At 37.8% G+C, this 17213-nt stretch overlaps 2 protein-coding genes and 1 long non-coding RNA gene across 4 annotated transcripts in view; 2 read left to right on the top strand and 1 right to left on the bottom strand.

The window, feature by feature from the left end:
- Bbof1 (basal body orientation factor 1) overlaps nucleotides 1–17213 on the top strand; it is a 43913-nt gene that overhangs the window by 12616 nt on the left and 14084 nt on the right. For both annotated transcript variants that reach the window (XM_005321329.4, XM_078050510.1), the window contains exons 4-8: nucleotides 3565–3708; nucleotides 10041–10121; nucleotides 12956–13026; nucleotides 14523–14667; nucleotides 16587–17080. In XM_005321329.4, the coding sequence (XP_005321386.2) occupies nucleotides 3565–3708; nucleotides 10041–10121; nucleotides 12956–13026; nucleotides 14523–14667; nucleotides 16587–17080 (935 nt within the window). The remainder of the gene's footprint in view (nucleotides 1–3564; nucleotides 3709–10040; nucleotides 10122–12955; nucleotides 13027–14522; nucleotides 14668–16586; nucleotides 17081–17213) is intronic.
- On the top strand, nucleotides 4745–6896 carry LOC101977710 (E3 ubiquitin-protein ligase RNF113A). The gene has a single exon (XM_005321227.5). The coding sequence runs from the start codon at nucleotides 4972–4974 to the stop codon at nucleotides 5977–5979; it is 1008 nt and encodes a 335-aa protein (XP_005321284.2). The 5' UTR covers nucleotides 4745–4971; the 3' UTR covers nucleotides 5980–6896.
- Nucleotides 14854–16762, bottom strand: LOC144377890 (uncharacterized). Its single transcript, XR_013439130.1, has 2 exons — nucleotides 16631–16762; nucleotides 14854–15923 (listed from the first exon to the last, which is right to left on the bottom strand). It is a non-coding gene; the product is annotated as an uncharacterized LOC144377890 (long non-coding RNA).

The following is a 17213-nucleotide window of genomic DNA, read 5'->3' on the forward strand; positions in this document are numbered from 1 at the left end:
GAACTTAATGCATTTACAATCTCAGAATATTTATGCTACCACCAACAATAGATTATTGGAACCAGTTTTAGATTTTAGGGGTGGCATTTTCTCTGTAGGATATATACCAATAAGAATGCATGACCAAAATTGCAAGGTTTAAAAACTATGTGAAGTTCCTTTCTTTAAGGTTATGCCACCAACTCATCGAACTCAAGAATAGATTTTACTTTCATTTTTTTTTTTTTTAAACTGGGGATTGAACCCCCCTGGGGTGCACCACTGAGCTGTATTCCCAGTCCCTTTTATTTTTTATTTTTGAGACAGGGTCTGCTTAGGGCCTTTCTCATTTGTTGAGGCTGGCCTTGTATTTGTAATCCTCCTGCTTGGGAGTCATAGGGATTGCAGGCAAGTGCCTGCTTACTTTTGAGTTTTAGAGGTTGCTTTTTTTTTTTTTTTTTTTTTTTTGGCACTGGGGACTGAACTCAGGAGCAAGTACATGCTGGGTACTTGCTCTACCACTAAGCTACACCCCTAGTCCAGAAGTTGCTTTTGTGTTTCTTTGTTTTTGTGCTGGGGCCAGAACCCAAAGGCACTTTACCACTGAGATGCATCCCCAGTCCTTTTTTTTTTTTTTTTTTTTTTTTTGAGATAGGTCTCCCTAAGTTCCTGAGGCTGGCTTCAAATTTGTAATCCTCTGCCTCTGCCTCCAAGTCACTGGGATTGCAGGCATGGATCACTATGCCCAGCTAGAATTTGCTTTTTAAAATTTTTTATTTTGCATGTAAAATTTTGTAATTATTGTAGTTATTTACATGGTTCTAAAATCAAGACTGACATATATACTGAGAAATTTAACCTCTATCCACGTCTTTTTTACATTATTCTCTCTCTCCCTGTAGGTAACCATTTTATTTATTATAAGTATATCCTTTCATTTTAAAAATGTATATTTTGTAATAAGTATTAACAAAAGGTAAAAGGGAGCATACAGTATACCTAGACCAGCACCTTTCTTTTCTCATATAACAGTATTTTATTTTATAACACAGGAGCACTTTACCAGTCAGCTACATCCCAGTCCTTTTCATTTTTTATTTTGAAACAGGGTCTAGGTTCAAGCTGGCCTTGATCTTTTCCATCTTCCTTCCTTAGTCTCCTGAGTCAATAGGATTACAGGCCATGGGCCACCACGTCCAGATTACTCAATAGTATTTTTTGGAGGTCATGGTAATATGAAGTGTTTTCTAAAATGGTCCTTGTTTTGGTCAGTATGGACTGTTATGACAGAATACCATAGACTGAGTACACCCCTAGTCCAGAAGTTGCTTTTGTGTTTCTTTGTTTGTTTTTGTGCTGGGGCTAGAACCCAAAAGCACTTTACCACTGAGATATAACTCCAGTCCTTTTTTTTTTTTTTTTTTTTGACAGAGTCTCCCTAAGTAGCTTAAACAACTAACATTTGTTTGTCACATTTTGGGAGGCCTAAAGTCTGAGGTCAGAATGCCAACATGGTTAGATTCTTGGTGAGGATCCTTCTCTCCATTCACAGACAACTGCCTTTTTTTCCCCCGTATTCTTCATATAGAAAGAAAGCTAGCTCTAGGTGCTTTATCTCTTCATAAAGGGATTGACCCCGCTGGGTTTAGTGGCACACACCTGTAATCCCAGCTACTATGGAGGCTAAGGCAAGAGGATTGAATGTTTGAGGCCAACCTCGGCACTTAAGCGAGACCTCTCTTGAAAGATAGATAGATAGATAGATAGATAGATAGATAGATAGATAGATAGATAAAGGGTTGGGGATATAGCTCAGTGGTAAAGGGCTCCTGGGTTCAATCCCCAGTTCCCCCCAAATAATAAATGCACTGATTCTATCATGAAAGCTTCACCTTCTTTTCCACATCTAAACCTAATTACCTTCCAAAGCACATGCCTCCAAATACCATCACACTGGCGATTACAGAATTGGTATTTTGGTGGGGACACAAACATTCAGTCCATAGAAGTGCTCTTTTTGATAGTTGGGTTGCTATTATACCATGGTGTTCTAGTAAAGACTAGCATATTTTTTTTTTCACATGCTACTGCATCTTTGGCATAGACTCCTGGAAGTAGTTTTACAAGGTCAAAGAAAATATCTGATTTTCTAGAAATTAGAAAATTTCCCTGTATAGGTATTATGCTGTTTTGTAATGCCACTATATATGAGATTTCCTCTTTCTTCAGAGCTTGACCAATAGAATCTAATATCAAAATTTTTGCCAGTGTGATAGGTAAGAAACTATATATTGGGGCTGGGGTTGTAGCTCAGTGGTAGAGCACTTGCCTTGCACACGTGAGGCCCTGGGTTCGATCCTCAGCACCACGTAAAAATAAGTAAATAAAAATAAAGATATTGTGTCCATCTACAACTAAAAAGATATTTATAAAAAAGAAACTATATATTTCTCTTTTTGGGGGATGTTTTGAGCATTTCTTCATATATATTTTTTCACATAAGTACATGTATATGCATACTTACATATATATATTTATTTATTTTGAGGATTTGAACCTACAGGTGCTTTACAATTAAGCTACATCCCCAGCGCTTTTATTTTTTTTTTTTTTGAAAAAGGGTGGCCTTGAACTTGTGATTCTTTTTTTTTTTTTTAAGAGAGAGAGACTTTTAGTATTTATTTTTTAGTTTTCGGCGGACACAACATCTTTGTTTGTATGTGGTGCTGAGGAACGGTATCCTTACACACGCATGCCAGGCGAGCAAGCTACCGCTTGAGCCACATCCCCAGCCCAAACTTGTGATTCTCTTGCCTAAGCCTCCAGAGTAGCTGGATTACAAGCATATACTACTGTGCCTGGCTGATTTTTTTTTTTTTAATGTTTGAGGACCATTTGCATTTCTTTTAATATTTTTTTGTTCATTTTCCTCATTTTTTCTTCCTCTTTCTCCCTCCTTTATTTTTTTCCTTGTCCTGTCTTCCTCTTTCTCCTTTTCTTCCTTCCTTTCCATTCTGCTTTCTCCTTCTACTGTTTTCTTTTATTAGGGATAGGGATATATATATATATATAAAACTATCCCTATTTCTTCCCTTTGATTCTTAACTTACTAATTTTTTTCTTTTTAAATTTGTTTTTTAATCTTAGCTGACTGATTTTAATTTAGATTTAGGGATATATTATACTTCCAGTGCTGAGATCAAATTTACAGCCTCGTGCATGGGAGGCAAGTACTCTACAGCTGAGATACATTCCTAGTTTCCTTATGCCCCTTTTGAATTTTAAATTTTGGGAGGTTTTTATTTTTGTTTTTTATTTTCTTATGCCCTTTTTAAAATAAATATCTGCATTTTCTTTCTTTCCTAGAAGACCAACCTGTATAGAAAATTTTTCATAATTTTTTTCTTATTCAAGGCAGTTATTTTACAGAAATTAAAATTTTATGCAAAATTTAAAACTTCATACAAAAATTAAAGTGGGGCATTTCCTCAAAGAAGATATAGTAGTGGCTTAATGCTTCAAATAGACTGTAACTCTTTGGAATGTCTGTTTTTCCTAACTCATTTGCCTCTTTTTTGAACACAGGAACAAAAGCATACTACACAAATAAATGAGCTGGAGGGACAGTTCCATCAAAAAGCCATAGAAATTGGCATGATTCAGACAGAGCTAAAAACAATAAAACAATTCCAGAAGAGAAAAGTTCAAGTGGAGAAAGAATTAGATGATGTAAGTTTCTTTCTTGGAGATTAGAATTAACTGCTTAGATCTGCAAAAGCCTTAACAAATTTATGCCTATCTCGCATGACAAATTAGAGATTATTTGAGAGAAAAAGAGGAAGCCAAATGTTTCCATAGGCTATTTGTTTTTTCCCTAAGCATTGATTTGTGAATTCAACCAAACCTCAGCCAACACACCCTCCCATGATTATCATCAGTTAACCTTTGGACTGACTTCAGTAAGAAGGGAAATGCCAGTTCTAGAAAAAAAGTAGCAAGTTTCTAAAATGAGTCCCTAAGTCTGACCCTCATTCTAGGAGAGGTAAATTAGGTTCCATTATTTGAAGGGAAGAATGTCAAAAAATGGTGCACACATCTTAAGACCTCCACTGTTGTCCACGGTATACACAGCTGAGGTTATTAAAATATTGTTCTGGGGTTCTGATCACCAGAATAGTCTTTAGTGTCACTTTACAGTAAACGGATATTGTCTAAATACCTTAGTGTGAAAGTTAAGGACCCTAAACCAACTTAGGGACATCATTATCTCTTTGCTACTTCCACTCTTCCCTACATACACATACACACACACACACACACACACACACACACACACACCCTCCCTCCCTTTAATCCACCCAAACTGGATATTCACTTATATCTTAAGTATTTTCTCTCTTGCTTGTTCACACTGTTAAAGGTGGACACAGTCTTTGTTTTACTTTATGTGGTGCTGAGGATCGAACCCAGTGCCTCACACGTGCTAGGCAAGCACTCTACCACTGAGCCAGAGCCACAGCCCCTCACACTGTTTTTAAAATCTGGAATGCATTCCTGATGGATCTCTGTCCTTTAAATTTTACTTAGTCTTCAAAGTCTCGGCTCAAATGCATGTTGTCCATGAGACCGTTCCCAGAAGTCCTGTTAAAACGTGAGAATTCTCTGTACCTTTATAAAAGGCATTATATTACTTAGCCCAACCTATCTTGAAATTATATTTATTTGTCTTATATCGCCTACTATATTGTAAATTCTATGAGGCACGAACAGTGTAGTCTTTATAGTGTTCAGCGAAATCCAAGAAACGCAGCATTGCTTAATAAAGTCCTGTTGAAGGCGGAGCGGGTCTTCGGAACCCGGCGCTGGCGGTCTGCGCCTGCGCTCTGGCTGTGCCCGCCTTCGCCTCCGGCCGAACGCACCGCCCCAGTGACGTGAGGCCCCGCGCCACCCAGCGCGGCGCGCCGCAGCCGTTTAGGCGCGCGAGGCTCCAAGATGGCAGAGCGGGTCTCTCCAGGAAAGTCAACAGACCAGGTGTGTCCCTTCCTCTTTAAAAAGCCCGTACGGAAAGGGGCTGCAGGCCGCAGAAAGCGTCGGGTGTGTGACCCGGAGCCCGGGGAAAGCGGTAGCAGTAGTGACGAAGGCAGCTCTGTGGTTCGACCAGAGAAGAAGCGGGCGATTCACAATCCAATGATACAGAAGACCCGCGGCAGCGGTAGACAGAAGGCGGCCCACGGCAACTTCAGTAGCGAGGAGGAGGAGGAGGAGGGTCTAGGCGTGGTTTACAGGTCCACCCGCTCGGCTAAGCCTGTGGGGCCAGAGGATATGGGGGCGACGGCTGTCTATGAGCTGGACACAGAGAAGGAGCGCGACGCCCAAGCCATCTTTGAGCGCAGCCAGAAGATCCAGGAGGAACTGAGGGGCAAAGAAGATGACAAGATCTATCGGGGAATCAATAATTACCAGAAATTCATAAAGCCCAAGGACACGTCTATGGGCAATGCCTCCTCCGGGATGGTGAGGAAGGGCCCCATCCGAGCCCCTGAGCATCTTCGAGCCACCGTGCGCTGGGATTACCAGCCCGACATCTGTAAGGACTACAAGGAGACTGGCTTCTGCGGCTTCGGAGACAGCTGCAAATTCCTCCATGACCGTTCAGATTACAAGCACGGTTGGCAGATAGAACGTGAGCTTGATGAGGGTCGATACGGTGATTATGAAGAAGAAAATTATGAAGTGGGAAGCGATGATGAGGAAATTCCATTTAAGTGTTTCATCTGTCGTCAGACATTCCAGAACCCAGTCGTTACCAAATGCAGGCATTATTTCTGCGAAAACTGTGCACTACAGCATTATCGCACCACCCCGCGCTGTTACGTCTGTGACCAGCAGACCAACGGTGTCTTCAATCCTGCGAAAGAATTGATTGCTAAACTGGAGAAGCATCGACCTGCAGCAGAGGACAGTGCTTCCGATATCTCAGGAGACCCCCATGGGGTCTAATCCTCATTACTTAGGTTTTCCATAATTGTCAAATCTCAAAATATTTTGTTTTTCTTTTGGTAATCCTACGAACACCCCAAAACAACCATGATCAAAGGAATATCAAGATTTTCTAGACGGAATATAAAGTTTTGTTTTATATAAAAGTGCTGCAAATTGAAGCAATATAGTTAAATTTTGAGAAACTCTCAACATAACCAACCCATGTCTAGATGTATATCTTGAATCAAAATGGGTTAACATTCTAATTGGTCATGGTGATTTTTTGAAAAGACCAACGTTGCCACCTACTGGAAGAATAGATTTCAGACCTTTCAAAGAGGACTATTGAGGACTTCAAATTCAAAGTTACAAGTTTATGGGAAAAATAAGATGATTCTGTGGAATTCCAAATGTGGAATAAATGAGACAGGCGTAGGGGCCTATGAACCTCAAATTGGAGGTATACATTAGGGACATTTTACTGTTTATATAGAATTTGTTGTACAACTTGAAAAGAGACTAATTATATTTGGAGTATCAAAAAGTATTCAAGGCATACATTCTTAAAGAAAAAAGTGGATTTCTATCTGCCTAACAGAAGAAACATATATTGGAGATTGTAGTTATTATTTTTGTTACTTTTGATAATGTTCATTTTAGCAAATTAGAGAATAAAAAAAGAAGAAAATAAAAATAACTCCAGCCCCCACAATTATACAACCTAGAGATAACCATTGTTAATATTTTGGTGTAGTCTTTCCTTTGTTATTCTATGTTGAAATATATTTTAAAATGTATGCTGTTTTTTTTTAGAAGTAAAGTGATGTTGTACAAGTTGTTAACCTAATTTTTCACATTATATATTATGAACATATTTCAATGCTGTGGTATTTTTCTATAAAATCTTTTGAATAAATGCATGGGATTACATTGGATTGACATGAATTTATTAGTTCCTTTTCTGTAGGGTATTTGGACTTTTTTTTCTAATTTCTCACTATTATAAAGTATGATATACATCTAAGGCATAAAGAAATTTCTATATCTGGGTGGGGTTGTGGCTCATCGGTAGAGCGCTTGCCTAGTGTGTGTGAGGCCCTGGGTTCAATCCTCAGCACCACATAAAAATAAATAAATAAAGGTGTTGTGTCCAACTACAACTATATCTTTAATTAGTTTTTAGGATACTTCTTAGGATTGAGGCAGGAGGATTGCTTGAGTCCAGGAGTTCCAGGCTATAGTGCAATATGCTTATTTGGTGTTCACACTAAGTTTGACATCAATATGGTGACCTGGAAATGGGACCAACAGGTTGCAAGTACTGATAAGTACTGAGATTGTGCCTGTGAATATTCACTGCCCTCCAGTTTGGGCAACATAGTAAGACCCCATCTCCAAAAACAAAGAACATGAACTTCTAAAAATTTGTGATGCACATTGCCTGATAATCACTTGAAAGATTTATTAATTATAGATTTTTGGAGAAGTCTAATGCTTTATGAAAGGGCTATCGCCACACTCTTTTAATAGAAGATATTTCTATAAACTCATGAGTTGACCTTAATTTTGAGGGGAGTATTGAAGGTTAAACTCAGGGAACCTTAGCACTGACCTACATCCTCAGTCATTGTTTTTGTTTTTTAATTTTTTTTGGTTGGATGGACACAATACCTTTGTTTTATTTATTTGTTTTTATGTGGTGCTGAGGATGGAATCCAGTGCCTCACACATGCTAGGCACGTGTTCTACCACTGAGCCACAACTCCAGCCCCTCAGTTATCTTCATTTTTTTATTTTGAGACAGGGTTTCACCAAGTTGCTTAGGGCCTTTCTCAGTTGCTGAGGCTGACCTGGAACTCAGCCTCCTGAGTCACAGATTACAGGTATGCACCACCATACTCAGCTAAATTGACTTATGTTTGAAAGTCTGACCATATGTGGCCATTTAAAAATGTGTATTAAATTTTAGGAAGAAAGAATAACATCTGCTGGGCACATGCCAGTGGCTTGGGAGGCTGAGACAAGAGGATTGCGAGTTCAAAGCCAGCCTCAGCAAAGGTGAAGTGCTTAGCAACTCGGTGAGAATTCTGTCTCTAAATAAAATACAAAATAGGGCTGTGGCTCAGTGGGCGAGTACCCCTGAGTTCAACCCCTGGTACCTCCAAAAATAAATAAAATGGTGCTCATTTAAAAAAAAAATCTCAAAGAGATCACATAAAATGGAGATTTAGTGAGCAGAACAGAGATTACACAAAGAAAAATTGTTCCATATAGGAAGGACAGTTTTAGACATGATATTCACTAATTTATATATTAAACAGATACTATGCTAAGTACTTTACATGCATTATTTATTACTGAATCCTTACCAACCCCTATGAGGTTGGTACTATTACTATCCTCTTTTTATCCTGGCAACTTGAGACCACGTCAAATGTCAAACAGCTGGTGAGAGAGGAAGCTCTTGACTCTATTGCCTTTCTTTTTTTTAATTTTTTAGTTGTAGATGGACACAATATCTTTTTTATTTATTTTTATGTGGTGCTGAGGTTGGAACCCCCAGTGCTTCACACATGAGGGTGAGTGCTCTACCACTGAGTCACAACCCCAACCCTCCTTTCTTTTTCTTTAATTTTTTTTCTTAGTTGTTGATAGACCTTTATTTTATTTATTTATACATGGTGCTGAGAATCGAACCCAGTGCCTCACATATATCAGTCAAGTGCGCTACTGCTGAGCCACAGCTCCAGGCCTTTATTGCCTTTTTTGTGGTATGAATGTTAAAGTATGCCAGATGCCTATTTTATTTATTTATTTATTTATTTATTTATTTATTGCGTTATGTGGTGCTGGGGATTGAACCCAGGGGCTTGTGCATATGAGGCAAGCCCTCTACCAACTGAGCTATATCCCCAGCCCCTCAATCTTATTTTTATTATTTATTTTTTGCTGGTACCGGGATTTGAACCTGGGGGTACTCTACCTCAAGCTACATTTCCAGCCATTTTAAATTTTTAAAATTTTAAAATTTGAGACAGGGTTTTACTAAGTTGCCCAGGTTGGCCTGAAACATACCATCCTCCTGCCTCAGCCTCTGAAATGCTGGGATTCCAGGTATGTACCACCATGTTCAGTCAGACTTATTATTTCCAGTAATATAGACTTCAGGATCATCATTCTAAATTAGTTCATATTTCTTTACTTAAAATAATTTTATAGGCTTTTTTATTCTATATCATTTTAATAATAGAAGTAGTATCCACCCATGGGAATCATGGGGAGATATTTTTTAGATTGATATTAGGAAGATTTTTTTTTAAATGGGAACTATTTAAGAGTCTGATATATTAATGAGACTTGAATTAGTGATATTTCTGTCTCAAAACATTTTTCTCAGAAGGGATTCCTATATTAGGTGGGAGAATTATATAGTTTGACTCCTACCATACTTCCAATTATTTTCTTTTGTTTTTAATTTCCCCACTGTGCAACCTGCTTCAGTGGCAGCAGCCTACAGGTACAGTAGCCAGGCCAGGTTCAGGGCCACAGTTTACTCTGGCCTGGGAACATCCCTCCAATTCCAAAATTTTATGATTCCACATTTGAAATGATATTTGGAAAATATGATGAGAACAACTTATCTGAATGCCCTGAGAACTATTGATCATGAAAGTCTTTTAAAAACTCAATATTGGGGCTGGGGTTGTGGCTCAATGATGGAGCACTTGCTTAAAAGTGTGAGGCACTGGGTTTGATTCTCAACACTGAATATAAATAAATAAAGGTCCACTGACAAAAAAAAAGAATATATATATATAGAGATAGATAGATAGATATAGATAGATAGATAACAAAAAATATAAAACAAAAAATCCAAAAAAACACCTCAATACTATTCTTATAAATCTGTAGAAGATTGAGGGAAATATGGTATTCAGGGGCCAGGAAACTTAAATTTTTGTGTTCAGCACTAGGAAAATTAATGTTTATCAGAAATGTTTCTATATTGGGAATGTTCTAGGAATATGTCCCTATCAACCCCATTTCCTATTGACCAGTTTTTGTTTTTTAAATTTTAGCTGAAGGAAAATTTAAGAAATACAGAGAAGAAACATCAGGAGTCTCTTAGCAGATTGGAGAGCAGATTTTTTGAAGAAAAGGTAAGAATGTTAAGGTTAATTAAGAAAAGTTTTGTTTACCAGAACAACATAAGTGTATATACATGCATTCTGACATATACCAACCTTCCATTTGGCATTTTATTAGATTATTATCAATTCATAACAGATGAAAATAAGAGAAAACAAAACTTTTTAATATAGAAATCTCAATGTTCCAGTCCTTTCTCCCCTTTCATTCATTTTCTTAATTTTTAAAATTTATTTTAACTGATAAATAAAAACAAAATTGTACATATTAATGGAGTACCATATAATGTTTCAATACATGTATATATGTTTAAATCAGGTTAAACAATAACCTGTTGCCTCACTCATTTACATTTGTTTATGAGGAAAACTTTCACAGAATCTTCTGTTTTTTGAAACTTACAGTATATTGTTGTTATTTATAGTTATTTTACTGTGTAATAGCACCCCACCATCTTCTTGCTCCTAACTATAACTTAGCACTCACTGATCAACCCTTCTCCATCACCCACACCAGTCTCCCTGGCCTGAAGTAGCCACTATTTTACTCTCAATTTCTGAGATCAACTGTTTTATTTATTTTTTTTAAGAGAGAGAGAGAGAATTTTAATATTTATTTTTTAGCTTTCGGTGGACACAACATCTTTGTTTGTATGTGGTGCTGAGGATGGAACCTGGGCTGCACGCATGCCAGGCGAGCACACTATTGCTTGAGCCACATCCCCAGCCCAACTGTTTTAGATTCCACATAGGAATGAGATCTTAACATTACTTGTCTTTCTGGGCCTGGCAAACTTCCCTAAGCATAATGATCTCCATTTCACCCAGCTCATTTGGTTTTATTTATGTTGTATTTTCAGCACACAAAGAATTTCATTCAATTGATAGACACTTAAGTTGTTCTCAAGAAGGATTGTCATTTTATCAAGGCTTCAAGTCTCAGCTTGGTATTCCCCTGGTACAATTAAAGCTACCTCTGTCCCTATATAGGGGAGAGGGAATTGGAGAAATCACTCTAGTATGAGCATGAAAATGTTTGCCTAGTCTAGTGGAGCCAAGGATGTTAATAAAAGGGGGCTCAAAAATGTTTCTTAGCACATCACAAACTTCCTGGTTTCTCTGGGTCTCTGAAGTTAATTCTCCAAATTATAGGAAGTACGTTGGAACACTTTTGTTTTTTGGGGAGGGGGGTTTGTTTTTGTTTTCAATAAATATAAAAATAAATTAATAAATTTTGTTTTAATTTATTCTTTTAATTGTTTCTTTAATTTTTCATTCTTAGGAAATAATTGAGGTAGATTCAGAAATTGATAGGGAAGTAGGGAGTTGAGGGTGGGGCAAATAAGTATTCATGAAGTTTAGGTAAAAGGAATTACTTTGAAAAGTGGTTAGGGTTAGTTCAGTGGTAGATTGTGTGCTTAGTATGTGTGAGACTCTGGCTTCCATCCCCAATACCACACACACACAGTGGCTCTAGGTTTCTAGTTTGAGTATGGAGTTACCTAAAGGGAGTAAGATGGGAGCAGCACTCTGGTGCTTTCCCTCTGAGACTTTTCCTGGAATGGCCAGGAATAGGATGCTCTCAGTTGCATTTCCCTTCTACTCCACCGCAATCTGATCTCTTTAGAAGTACTTGGTCAGTTTACAGAATACCTGAGTAATGTGCTTATATAAATAGGATTATTCTGTCTGAGAGTAGATGGCTCCTGGTCTTTCCCTCATGATTGCAAGATGATGACAATAGCTTCAATCTTTCTTTGTGTTTAAGGCAAGAATGAGGGGATCCTCCAGATGTATCTGCCCCTTTTATCTGGAAGCCATAATACATTTCCTAGAGCTTTTAGCAGATTTCTTCTTAGATTTCATTGGCCAGAACCATGTTCTAAAGGTTGCTGTGAAAGTGAATGTTTTGTTTTTTTGGCCACTAGTAGCATTAGGAAGGAAAAAGGAAGATGGGAATTAAGTTTAACTGGTCATCCTCAGCAGTATCTGCCTCGCCCTGTTGTTACAGATTTCATGGGTGTTTCTCTACTGGTTTGAATTTCAGAGCTGCTGCTTCAGAAGGCATTAGGCTTTCCAATAGGTCTGTCATTCATCTCCTGCTTTGCACGCTCCACCTGTTTGTATATGATTTCCCCAGATCATTGTTGTTTGATTTGATTTTGTTTTCCCATTTATTCCTTTGTGTTTCTTTTGATTTATTTATTTTTTTATTAGATGTTCAAAACATTACAAAGCTCTTGACATATCATATTTCATACATTTGATTCAAGTGGGTTATGAACTTCCATTTTTACCCCGTATACAGATTGCAGAATCACATCGGTTACACATCCACGTTTTTACGTACTGCCATACTAGTTCCTTTCTGTTTCTTGAACCACAAAGTTCTGCCTACTTCCATGTTTTTGTGCTTGACTACTGCCTCTTCCTGAGATGTTCTTCTTTAAGCTATGGCTCATTCTCTAGAGCTCAAATGTCATTTCCTCAGAGATTTCCTATACTCCAGCCTAAAATGACCTCCCCCAGTTACTGCTTCCCTTATTACTCCCATGTATTTCATGTATAGCTCTTATCACAGCCTATTTATTCTCTTATTTATTTGACTACTCACTAGGGAGGCTATATAACATCAGATTGCCTATGTATGAATCTTTGCTCTGCCACTTCCTGACAATGTAATTTTGGGAAAGCCATTTATTTCTCTTTTCCTAGATCATTGTTTCTGGGGATAATAATATTATCTATTTCATAGTGTTATTGTGAAAAGTAAATAATAATCGTTAATCTCTTAGAACTGTTGTTGAAGATATAACTATTTTAAACTGACCATTTTCTTTTTTTAGCACCGACTAGAAAAAGAGGCTGAAAAGAAGATAGTAATGCTGGCAGAGAGAGCCCACCATGAAGCTGTGACGTAAGAAGAGATCACTGCCTCTTTTTTCAAATAAGCCTCTCTTACTTTTTTGCTAGTCTACTTTCTTTCTTTTGGTGGCAGTTTGGGAATCAAGCCCAGGGCCTTGTGCATGCTAGGCAAGTGCTCTAATACTGAGCCATATACCCAGACCTTTTTTTTTTTTTTTTTTTTGACAATACTGGTGTTTGAACATAGGGCCTCACACTTGCTAGGAAATCACTGAGCTATATCCCTAGCCATCTTTATTTCATTTTGAGATAGTGTTTTGCTAAGTTGCCAAGACTGACCTTTAATTTGTGATCTTCTTGCCTCACTTTCCCAAATGTCTGGGTTTATAGGCATGTACCACTGCACCTGACTTCTTTTTATCTTCTTGTCTTCCACCTCCTCTTCTGGCTTGCCTTCTTCAAATGTTCTGGTCTATTCTCCCTAACTGTTCTCTACTCCTTTCCCTCTAACCATTCTGTAACAGCATGGTGTGGTAGAGAGAATCTGGGCCTTGAAGTTAGACTTTGGTTCTCAACATGTATACTTTTTTTGGTAGCCGATTGAACTCAGGGACACTCAACCACTAAGCCACATCCCCATCCCTATTTTGTATTTTATTTAGAGACAGGGTCTCACTGAGTTGCTTAGAGCCTGGCTTTTGCTGAGGCTGGCTTTGAACTCATGATACTCCTGTCTCAGCCTTCCCAGCTGCTGGGATTACAGGAGTATGCCACTGTGCTCAGCTGTTTAACTTTCTTGAAATTTTTCTTCATCTAAAAATGGGGTTAATATAGCTGGGTGTTGTGGTGCACATTTGTAATTCTTGTGACTTATGAGCTTGAGGCAAGAGGATCCATAGTTCAAAGCCAGCTTCAGCACTTAGTAAGGCCTTAAGCAACTTAGTGAGACCCCCTTCTCAAAAACCAAAAAGGGGCTGGGGATGTGGCTCAATGGTTAAGCATCCTAGGTTAAATCCCCAATACCAAAAAATAAAAATAAATAAATAAATAGATAAATAAAAATAGGGCTAATAATAGTAGATTTGCAGGATTGTTATGAAATGTATTAGTGGGAGCAACACTAAGGTATCTTATGTTAACTATTGAACTCCCAGGTCTCAATGGTTTATTTCTTGTTTCTGTAACAATCCAATGTGGATTGGGCAACTCTTCTCCAGTGGTGATTCAGGAACCTGGGATGATTTCATTTTGTACCTCTGCTGTTTTGGAGTTCTTCAGTTGTCATCTGGATAGGAGAGTTACTTTCACAACTGAAAGTAACACAAACACATCACTTTGCACTTTCCTATAGGGTGAGAACTTTGTAACAAGTTTCCCACCTACCTATTGAGTACCTATCATAAGCTGCTAGGCAAGTGCACTACTACTGAACTACATTTCCAGCCTAGTGATTGTCATTATTAATGTTAGAGAATAAAACAATCATTGTTCTCATTTGATAATATCGAAAACTTGGGTCTATATTTTGTAATCTTATATCTCTTTTAGGCAATTGAATGCTGCTGGAAGAAATGTTTTTAAAGAGAATATTTATCTCCAGAAAGCTCTCACATACCACCTGAAGGAAGCTGATGCTCTACAAAAAAACTCTGAGAAGTTGCAAGAGAATCATACTTTCCTTTTACATCAAAAGGTTCCCACTCTCATTTACACTGTTTCCTAGTTTTTTTTTAATGATTGAGATGATGAATATCAAGAATTGACTAATTTAAGGATACAGAAGGACAATAGGACCATTTTTTTTCTGTCTGGATGCTGCAGTTTCCTTATCTGAAAAGATGAATTAGTGAATTGTTGAAGGGACAGACATGGCAAGGCATCGAAGATAGCAAGAAACAGTTTTATTTGGCTGCAGCCAGGTTCAGAGGGCACAGCTTTTGCTGTAATCAATTAATCCCCTTTCACCCCAAGTTCAGGTAGTTTCAGAATCTTATAACCAGCATATAAGGGGAGAGGCTCAAAAGTTCACAGTCTGCAGAGGTTTATATAAAAGCAGCTTTTCCTTTCTCTGTTTTGGGCAAGTTAACTCTTCAAGGACAACCTCCGAGAAGGGGAGAGCTTTTTCTCCCCTTTCTTTCCTTCCCCTTCCAGCTGTTACCATGGATCCCAATTGGTATCTTCTCTTATTTTTTAAAAAAATTTATTCTTAAGTTTTAGGTGGATACAACATCTCCATTTTACATTTATGTGGTTCTGAGGATCGAACCCAGTGCCTTGTGCCCAGTATCTTCTCTTATATTAGGAATATAGACATCTCTGTGAAGCCCAGCTCAAGGCCAGAGGCCTTTTTTGCACATTTCTATAAACTACTATACTGGATACATGTTTGTGAAAAACTAGTAATGGGGTGTCCAGCACCTGGAGTGTTGATTTCTTCCCTGTCAGTGGCCAAGTAAGATAGGGATACATGAAAATAGGATGTTTATCTAAATTGAACTCTTTTGTATAGACTCTTTTGTTGACAGTTCTAAAATCAGCCATTGTGAAGATTTCTGGAGAAGCCCAGTAAGACTTTTCTGTGGAGAAAGGGGGTGCCACTACAGAATAATTTATAAGAAGCATTATACTTGACTTTTTATAAATATGACTCTTATCAGAAACATAAATATGATTCTTATTGCCTACTACCTTTAGAATATTCATTTTCCTTTGAGTATAGTTGGTTCCTGAATCACCTAAGAATAAGTTTGACTGTAACAGACACGACATCTGTGGCATCACAATATGAGGGTTTGTTCTTACCCCTGGTGGTAAGCAATCCAGAACAGGAATGGTAGTGCCACAAAATCAAAAGATATTTAGCTTCTTTAACTCTTCTCTGCAACATGTGGCTTATAGCCTCAAAGTTAACTCATGGCCAAGGTGGCTGCTGGAGCTCTAACCATTATTCTAAACAGAAGGAAGGGGAAGGACAACAAGAAAAAAAGTACCCTTTTAGATTTAGAGGTCTTCCTGGAAATCTCACACGTATTTCCACTTATATCTCATTGACCAGAATTTCAATATGCTGAACTACAGGAAGGCTTGGATTTTCAGCTGGCTCTACTTCTTTCCTTAATAAAATTGGGGTTTTATTATTAAGGAGGAAAGAAAAATGGAAAATGAATACCAGAATAGGCACCTAGGAGACTACCACAATTTCCATTACATAGCCATTAGTTTTATGGATTTTTTATTGATTTTATTTTTTTTAATTTATTTTTTAGTTATAGGTGGACACAGTATCTTTGTTTATTTTTATGTGGTGCTGAGGATTGAACCCAGTGCCTCATGCATGATAGGCAAGTGCTCTACCTCTGAGCCACAACCTCAGCCCCTTATTGATTTAGATAATATAAAATATTTAACCTTTCAGAAATTTAGAGGAAGTTTGAAACTTCATAATCAGTAAAATCACATTTCCAGACAAGGGCCTTAGGGTGTTTGTTACTTTCTTTACACATAAATATTAAAATAATCCTTCTTACCCTTGTATTAAACTCAAATATCATGAAATAATGGAAATTAGTTTGAAATGATTAAAGAACTCTCCCTTCTTTCATCTGTTTTTAGGAGATCAATGATCTATTGATTAAGGAAAAGATTTTGCAACTTACCCAGCAGAGAACACAAATCCAAGTTCTTCGAAAGAAGGTGGTAAACTTGGAGAAGGCTTTGAGTTTTATGACCAAAGAGTTTGAGACTGAAGTTTCAAAACTGCAGCAACAGGCAATTATAGAGAACCAAGCAGGTCGGGGGGAAATTGACAAGCTGCAACACCTTCTTCAGCTGAAAGACAAGGAAATGAATCGTGTGAAGAAGCTGGCCAAGAACATCCTGGATGAGAGAACAGAAGTGGAAAGATTCTTTTTAGATGCTCTACACCAAGTGAAGCAACAGATCTTACTCAGCAGAAAGCATTATAAGCAGATAGCACAAGATGCTTTCAATGTAAAAATGAGAAAGGCATATGCAGGAAAAACAGAATATCCTCTAATCAGGACATTTGATGGCAGAGAACACAGCACCAATAGTGTGAATCAGGATCTTATGGAGGCTGAAAACTGGTACTGATTAACACTTTTTATTATCTTTTGTACAGTCATTTTTTTGCCCTTTGATGAAATAAGAACTCAGAAAAGTTCAGTTTGATAATCAATTAGAATAGATTTCTCAGCAAGTTACTTGAGTTGGGAATTG

The sequence above is a fragment of the Ictidomys tridecemlineatus genome, chromosome 5, assembly GCF_052094955.1.
Source record: "Ictidomys tridecemlineatus isolate mIctTri1 chromosome 5, mIctTri1.hap1, whole genome shotgun sequence".
NCBI classification, from domain to species: Eukaryota; Metazoa; Chordata; class Mammalia; order Rodentia; family Sciuridae; genus Ictidomys; species Ictidomys tridecemlineatus.